Raw genomic sequence first — 9,268 nt, forward strand, 5'->3', positions numbered from 1 at the left:
TTACCAATTTCTTTTCAAAGATTATTTCCATGGCAGAAAACCCAGGAGCCAGGTAAAAATTGAGTGATTTACCCTTCTTTCTTGTCTCCATTATCATTGCTTCATCCTCTCCTAGTAACGTGTTCCCTTGCATCTTTGATCCTTTTCTTGTACTGAATGTGGCTTTATAACACATTTGTTGTTCTTAGATTTAATGACAGTCTCAATTCATTGTGAGCTTCTTACAAGTCTACTACTCCTTTGTGTTCTTCCTCCACTAACTGCTCTTCTTTCCATCTTCTGTATGTGGTATTTTTTATTGAATTGAATCTATGGAGCTTTATTTATCCAAATACAGTGCACGCTCTCTCCACCTCTCCAATTTCAGTGATATAAAATCTGAGCACAACCTATACTCAATACTGTTTTGCTACATATGCTTATTTTCTGTTTCAAAAAGATTTAAGTTTAAGGATAGCCTATATTCAAATTTGTTATTCAGATGTTTTAGTCATGTCCATATTTTCATGACCTTATTTAGGGTTTTCTTTGCAAAGATACTGGTGTGGCTTGCCATTTCCTTCTCCAGCTCATTTTACAGATGAGGAAACTGAGCCAAACATGGTTAAGTGAATTGCCCAGGGTCACATAGCTAGTAAGTGTCTGGGGTGAAATTTGAACTCAGGTAGGTGAATTTTCCTGATTCAGGCCCAGCACCCTATCCACTGTACCACCTAGCTTCCCTAGGCCTACATTCAAAAACAATGTCACAAATTTACACATAGGAAGAAGAAGAAGGGGAAAAGATGAGCTGAATAGACAAAAAGAAATTTGTTTAGATTAATCATAGTTTTGGGTCATTCTTGCTACAATTTGCTCTACTAGTTATCAATAATAAGGATGAGAAAACAACACTTAGTTAACTTTATTAAAATTACATCATAGAGGAAGGAGTAAATACACAAAGTATTTGATTTAGGGACAAAGAGATAAATCTGATTTATTTGGGGCATATTCCTTTTACAAAAACTTCAACCAACTCTTGTGAATTCTCTCTACTTCTAAGTTGTTCCAGCTTCTCTACTGTGACCAATGAAGAGACAGAACCAGAGTATGATCACTGAATTCATCCTTGTGGGCTTCTCAAGTCTGGGTGACCTGCAGATTCTGCTCTTCATCATCTTCCTGCTGGTCTACCTGACCACCTTAATGGCCAATGCAACTATCATGACTGTCATTCGCCTGGACCGTGCCCTCCATACCCCTATGTATTTCTTTCTCTTCATCCTTTCGTGCTCTGAGACCTGCTACACCTTGGTCATCGTCCCCAAGATGCTGACAAACCTGCTCTCTACTGACAAGACCATTTCTTTCTCTGGTTGTGCAGCCCAGCTCTACTTTTTTGTAGGCTTGGCTTGTACCAATTGCTTTCTGATCGCTGTGATGGGTTATGACCGCTACGTTGCCATCTGCAACCCTCTCAACTACATGCTCATTGTCAGCCGAGCAACTTGCATCCAGTTGGTGTTGGCCTCCGCCCTCTGTGGCTTCATTATCTCTGTGGTTGTCAACATCCTTGTGTTCAGCCTGCCCTTCTGTGCATCAAATCGGATCAACCACTTCTTCTGTGACATCTCTCCTGTCATCAAGCTGGGCTGCACTGACACAAATATGAAGGAGATGGTCATCTTCTTTCTCAGTATTTTGGTGTTATTGGTCCCCTTTGTGCTGATATTTATCTCCTATGTTTTCATTGTCTCCACCATCCTCAAGATCTCCTCAGCAGAGGGACAACGAAAAGCCTTTGCCACTTGCATTTCCCACCTCACTGTGGTCATCGTCCATTATGGCTGTGCTTCTTTCATCTACCTGCGCCCTACATCCCTTTATTCCTCAGACAAGGACCGATTGGTGGCAGTGACCTACACTGTGATAACTCCAATGCTCAACCCCCTTGTCTACACCCTAAGGAATAAGGAAGTAAAAACAGCCCTGATAAAGGTCCTAAGCAGATACTCATTTCCCAAAAGTGTATAAATAGATGAGGAAGCCTCAGGCTATATGAGATATGGGGGAATCCACAGTCTTGCATGTGGAACATCTGCCCAACTTCTTCATGATCTCTCAGAAAGTAGATTCTATGGTTATCTATTGGATCTTTGGGTTGTGCCCACCAGGAATTTCTTAGACTGCTGAGTTTCACACCATAGGATGTGAACTTTCTAACAATTTCTACTTTTAAAAAATGGAATGTGTGACCTTCTGAGACAATGAGCTCCTCATCACTGAAAGTGTCCATTTGTTTGTTGTTCAGTCATTTTTCACTTGTATATGATTCCTTGTGATCCCATTTGGGGTTTTCCTGGCAAAGACACTGGAGTGGTTTGCCATTTCCTTCTCCAGACCATTTTACAGATGAAGAAACTGAGGCAAATGGGGTTAAGTGACTTGCCCAGGGTCACACAATTAGTAAGTGTCTGAGGCCAGAGTTGAACTCAGGAAGATGAGTCTTTCTAACTCCAGGCCTGGCACTCTATCCACTGTACCACCTAGCTGGCCCTGCACCATATGTCTGCCCCAAGCAGATGCTATATAAGTCAGGGATATTAAAGAGGAGATTTTTGCACAGGGCAAAAGATTGGGCTAGATGATCTCTAAAGTTGTTTTCAACTCTAAGATTCTATGAGTCTAGGCTCTTTACAGGGCTATAGCTCAAAAGATCTATTGACCTCCAGGGCATCTGTGGTGCAAGAGATGATCTGAAAAGGGTATTAGACTAGGAGTCAGGAAGCCACTTTCTTCTTGTGGTACCATCGACAATGTTTTCTCAATGTTTCTGTGCTTCAATCTCAATACTTGCATTGCTTGTCCCACAGGATGGCTAAGAGACTCAAACAGAAGAATGTATGTAGAAAATATTATAACTGTTAAAATGCTAAATAAATGTGAGTTATTATTTGATGGAAGCATTTATGAATATCTGGATATTCACATACAAAATGATTCAAGTATTTCTTCATAATTAGTTTGGAATTTCATATGAGATAAAAGCTACAATCCATTTCTGAGAAAAGAAAAGAAGAATTTGTTTATCAAATTAGTAAGAGAAGAAAGCTAAAGAAGGGAGACTGAACATCACTAGCCTGATCAACTTTTTTTAAGTGAAAATTTTTATATTTATCAATTATATGTAAAAACAATTTTGACATTTTTTTTATTTTGTGTTCCAAATTCATTCCCTCCCTCTCACCCTTCCCTCCTCCTTGAGTAGGCAAGCAATTTGATATACTACCTGTGCAGTGATACAAAACATATTTCCATATTAGTCATGTCCCAATTTTTGCACATCACCTCCAACATTTGTCATTTTCCTTTCCTGTCATATTAGCCAATTTGATAAGTGTGAGGTGGCACCTCAGAGAGATTTTAATTTGAATTTCTCTAATCAATGGTGATTTAGAGGATTTTTTCATATGACTTTGATAGCTATTGATAGATTTTCGTAGCTTTGATTTCTTCTTCTGAAAACTGCCTGTTTATATCCTTTGACCATTTACCAATTGAGGGATGACTTTTATTCTTATGAATTTTACTCAGTTCTCTGTATATTTGAGTAATTAGGCCTTTATCAGAGAAACTTGCTGTAAAAAAAAATTTCCCAGCTTTCTGCTTTCCTTCTAATCTTGGCTACATTTGGTTTTGTTTCTGTAAAAACTCTTTTATTGAATATAATCAAAAATTTCCATTTTACATCCCATAATTCTCTCTGTCTCTTGTTTGGTCATAAGTTCTTCCCTTTTCCATAGATCTGACACAGCCTAGCCAATTTCAAGAGGTATTATTGAAGGAGCTAGGTTCAGAGCCAGATGACCTGGTTTCTAATCTTTGTATGTGGGCACTCAAGTCCAAATACAACAAGCATTGCATCCCTTCTCTTCATCAGCATCATCACTATTAATAAAGTTGCCAATTGTCTCCTGTATTTCCTTTCAATGCATGCTTACCTGACTTTACAACTTAGCTTGGTCTTCACATAGCAGCCTATTTGAGACCAGAAAGGTAGAATCTCATTGAACCCCTTTTTGGTAACAGGTTGTTTCAAAAATAGCTCATTTGGCTAAATTCAAAAACTATGTTTTAAAATGTGTTTTGTGTCCACAGGCTACTAGGCAAAAGTGAATATTTCAAGTCATTTTTTTTTACTTGGAAGGAAAATAAAATATGCCTACGCAATGCTAAATGACCAGTTGACTAAATTGTTTAATATTTGTCCACTCACTTGGATGTAATGCTGATACCTACAGGTTAGTCAGTCAGCAAGAATTTAAGTGCACTAGAGATACAAAGAAAGGTTAAAAAAAACATTGACTCCATGGATCTCGGTGTTTAATGGGAGAGACAATGTGCAAAATACCTTTTACAAACAAAATATTGTGATGGGTAAAATATGAAATAGCTGACTAAACAAAGATTTGAGCTTTTGAGTAATACATGCCAACTGCATAACAAACTGGGACCAGGCCTGCCCAACTTGGCACTGGAACCCTAATATGGGAGACAGATTTGTATTCATTTAAAGAAAATAATTAACATGGTATAAACCAGGATATGAGATTAAATAATCTGATTCTTAATTGGAGGAAAAATTAGGGACTTTCTGAGTTGCAATGGGGAGAGCAAAAAGGTACAATTCTTTCATATCAGAAAAAGAGGTGTCCCACACCCCCTCAAGTGTCTGTATTCAATCAAAGGAATAAGGAAACAGTAAGCAATTGACCATTAGAGGCCAGTTTTCAGATAAGATATATGGGTTGCTTTAGGTGTATAATTGAAAGAAAATTCCTTTCTTCAGTCTTCAGATCTGAATGGGTTTCTGGTCAGTGCTATTTTCATAACACCAGGTTCATGCCTCTGGTGCACAGGACAAAAGGTGTGATTTCAATGGTATAGGCTGGGAATTAATGGAGGCAGGAACTTCCTCTACCAATGCGGTTCTCCATCTTCTCTGCAGTTTATGATCTTAGAGAGTTGTCTCCCTAGAGCACTATGGGGTTAAATGGTTTGCCCATAGTCACACATTCAGCCTGTATCAGAAGAGGGACTCGAACCTAGGTCTCCCTGGTATTGAGACTGGCTCTCTATCCATTATTCCAGGCTGCCTTTCTCTTGTAGATTTATCAACTTCAGTTCTGTATCACAGTTATTTGAGTACATACCTCACCTCCTCTACTGTATCATAACCTCCTTAAGGGCAAAAGCTGGTTACAATCCCTTATGTTTCTCCCTCAGAACTAAAACACAATGCCTCCTGTAGAGCAGATATTAAATAAATTGCTGTGGAATGAATATGTTGAATGAAAGCTTTTTTAAAGAATTTTACCTGTTTTAATCAGATTCCATCAAATTGATTGGAGACATGACCTCAAGCAATGGTTCTCCATCTTTCTCATCTACAGACTCCCTAAGGCCACCTGCGACTTCAACCTAAATACCTCCCTCATGATTCCTCCACAAAAAAAAAAAACATGACAAGATTCCTAAGCACCTAAGGAAGGCAGATGGGGAGTTACATCTTTCTTCTTTGTCTCCTTCTTAAATGCCATAGCTGACCCACTCCTCAGATGACATTAACATAAGCTAATTTAAATTCAGTAGAGACTTTTTTGAAGCAAAAAATTCATTCAGATAATCATATAGAACCAAAATGTACCAGACTAAGCTGCAGTTATTTATCAAGTTATTACATTCACCAAGAAGAGAGCAAAGCATAGTAGAAAGAACTCTATAATGTGTCTCAGAGTACGTGGCTTCTAGTCCCATCTCTGCTGCTAAGAAGCTCAATGGCATTCTGTAAGTCCTGGAAACACAAAATTTCAAAGTTAGAAGAGAACTCAGAGGATATCTAGTTCAATATGTAACTAAAAATGCCCTCAGTCACTTATAAGAATGTTAACGGTAACGCTGGATCTTACCATTTAGTGTGCCAGGATACTGGGGAGGCATGAGTTAACAACTCTACCTCCGTGCACCCACAATGTCAACCAAGATTCTTGTAAGGAAGGAAGTTGTGATACAGATCTAGGGAAGTTTTGGTTAACTTTGCTGCCCTTCCCTCACCCCAGATGGACTGATTTGGAACCCAGCTGCAAGAAGAATGGAAAAACAATTTTTAAGTCCTCAGCAGAGAGTTCTAGAGGCCACAATAAAACTCCTTACAATTGCTTGTAGTCCTCTTGATGGTAGTTTTTCTTTGTTTTTAATCTTCCTGCTGCTTTTAGTCACCTTGGGATCTGCATCTGGATGGAATTGGGGGGTGGGGTTGGAATACGTTTTTAGTGCAGATTGTTTTTTTTAACCCTTGAGTGATACATTGCACCAGACATGGAATGGTGATCAGAACACAGTATTACCCACAAGTATTTCACATTCCTTACTACCCACTCTGTCATTCCTCTATCTGATCATAACCTTTTATCATTTCATTTTTCCCTATGCTTCACCTCATAAACTCATTATTCACCTTCATCAAAAACTAGAATCCCTTTGAACTTCATTGTATTCTTGGGTCATTACTTTTACTCTGACTTCACTTCCTTCCCTTTTACAATCTTGCCCTTATAATTACCCAATTCAACTCTACACTGTCTTGTACTCTCAAATTCCTTGGCCCCTTGTTTTACATCACTTAACCCTGGATGGCTCCCACAACTTTCTTCTGCTGTTCATGCACCACAGAATGATGCTGTAATAGATTATAAATTCAAGTAATGCAACTTCAATCTCACGGCAGTAAGGTAATCCTTTTATTCTTCCCCAATTTATCCCCTATCTCATTCCCCACTAAAGCGTTTCCAAACTTTGCCACCTCTCTTCATAACTTCCACACTTCCAGCTTCTCTTTTGCTCTCAGATAAAGACCTCACCTCTTACTTTACTGAAAAAATTGAGGCCATTCAGCATGAACTCTCTCTTCCTCATTCTTTTCTCCTCAAAACCTCTTGATATCACCCCCTACTCTATTCTCATTTCCTCCTGACTTTGAAAATGAAATGGTTCTTCTTCATGCCAAGGCAAGGATATGTGTGTGCCTTGATCTCATCCTCTCCTACCTTCTCCATCAGAATACAACTTCAGTCATTCTTTCTCTCTCTCTCTCTCTGTGTGTGTGTGTGTGTGTGTGTGTGTGTCTGTCTGTCTCTGTGTGTGTGTGTCTGTCTGTCTGTCTATCTCTGTCTCTCTGTCTGTCTCTGTCTGTCTCTGTCTCTCTCTCTCTCTGTCTCTCTCTCTCTCTCTCTCTCTCTCTCTCTCTCTCTCTCTCTCTCCTCCCTCCTTTAACTTCTCCCTGTACCCTGGTCCCTTTCTATTGTCTTCAAATATGCCAATCATCATGCCATCCTTAAAAATCTTTCATTAGCCCCTACAATTCATTTCATCAATTTTCCTCTATCTGGTTGTCCCTTTCCAAGACTTTTTTTATAGACAGAAAAAACTGTCTATTCACTGCCTCCACTTGCTCTTCTTTCACTCACTGATAACCTCTTTACAACCTGAATTCCCACTTCATCACCTGACTGAAACTGCCTCCCCAAATTACCAATGATAACTTAATTGCCAAATCAAATTATTTTTTCACTTCATATCCTTCTAAACCTATTTGTTTCATTTGATAGCACAGACCACCCTTCCCTCTTGTATACTCTCGTGTGTGTATGTATGTGTTTACCTCCCTTTGTTCTTCTACATGTCTAATAGCTCTTTTTCTGTTCCCTTTGCTGGTTCATTTGCATATCATGCCCTCTGACTATGGCTCTTCTGTAATATTCTCTCATAGGCCCCCTACTCTTCAGTCTCTACAGTCTTAGTGATCTCATCATCTCTCATGAGTTTGGTTGTCATCTTCAGTTACACTCCTTATCTTCAAGCCCATATTACCAACTATCTGATGTACATTTCAAACTGTATGTTCCAGAGAATCTCAAACTCTATATGTCCAGAACAAAACATTTCTTCCCCTAAACCCATTCCTCTTCCAAACTTCACTATTTCCTTCAAAGTCACCATCTTTCTTCAGGTCTCTCAGGTTTCTAAATACGGCACTATTCTCGACTCCTCGCTCTCCACTCCATATGGTCAATCAGTTGCCAAATTGTGCTATTTCTGACTCTATAATATTTCCTACACTCAACTATGTCTCTCTACTTATTCACTTACCACCTTATTTCAAGCCCTCATCGCTTCTTACCAGTTAATTGAAATAGACTGCCATTTAGTCTCCCTGCTTTAAGCCACTCCCCACCTCAGTTCATTCTCTACCCTAATGCCAGAGTAATTTTCCTTAGGGTCAGATCTGACTAGTTCACTCCCCTACTCAATAAACTCCAACAGCTTCCTATTACCCCTGGAATCAAATACAAATTACTCTACCTCAGTTTTAAAGCTCTTCACAACCTCACCCCGACCAATCTTTCCAGCCTCATTGAAGGTCCCACACTTTACAAGATGACCAAACTGGACTTTTCTCTGTTCCTCATGTGCAGAATTCCATCTCTGCATCTCTACACTGACTGATCCATGATTATAATAAATTTCTTGTTCACCTTTTTGAGACATAGCTCGAAAATAATTAATTACTTGAAAATTTTAAAAAATACACAGCTCAAGAACCACCTTCTACATGAAGTCTTTTCTGATATCCTCACTGTCAAACTTCCTTATATTTAACTACTTTGTCTTTATTTTAAATTGTTCTCTTTATATTAATTCTATATATTTTATGTAATAGGAGACAGACCAGCATGTTCAGCATACTCAGCTGGTGTGGTCCAAAGTAGACTTTGGAGTAGGCACAGATATTCTGTAACTGGTTTTAATCTGCTAAGCCCAGTGATTGAGGGGGGAATTTTGGTTGTCTGTCAAGCTGGAACTGGGGTGCATTCAAAAAATACTAACCAGCCAACATAAGCCTCTTGTTCTAGGTCTTTCTTACTTGGTTAATGTTAGAGAAATAAGTTGGATTTCTGTGATCCACCAGGATAGATGTGGAAGGAGCCTTACGAGCTTCCTCACTTGGAGCTATCCTGAAGCCACAAGATTATAACCCAGCTATTGTTTCTGTCTATGCTGTAACTATTCTTTCATGCTTTTAAGTTAATGAATGTCCGAAATGTCTATAAACTTGGGAGCTCTGAAAGATCAGGAAAGCAAGCCAACAGAAGTCTGAGCACTGGAGTTCATGCTAGGATTTGCCAGAAGCCAGACAACAAAGAACAAATTCCTAAGCCACCTGCCT

General features: G+C 39.1%; 1 protein-coding gene across 1 annotated transcript; it reads left to right on the forward strand.

Moving 5' to 3' along the window:
- The first annotated feature begins 1,071 nt into the window (after window positions 1-1,071).
- LOC118849030 (olfactory receptor 10T2-like) lies at window positions 1,072-2,016 on the forward strand. Its single transcript, XM_036758105.1, has one exon. The coding sequence runs from the start codon at window positions 1,072-1,074 to the stop codon at window positions 2,014-2,016; it is 945 nt and encodes a 314-aa protein (XP_036614000.1).
- The last annotated feature ends 7,252 nt before the right edge of the window (window positions 2,017-9,268 follow it).

The sequence above is a fragment of the Trichosurus vulpecula genome, chromosome 4, assembly GCF_011100635.1.
Source record: "Trichosurus vulpecula isolate mTriVul1 chromosome 4, mTriVul1.pri, whole genome shotgun sequence".
Taxonomy (NCBI): Eukaryota; Metazoa; Chordata; class Mammalia; order Diprotodontia; family Phalangeridae; genus Trichosurus; species Trichosurus vulpecula.

Bases quoted from the DNA above. Each gene is read 5' to 3' on its own strand.
- LOC118849030 (XM_036758105.1), top strand. From the start codon at position 1,072: ATGAAGAGACAGAACCAGAGTATGATCACTGAATTCATCCTTGTGGGC.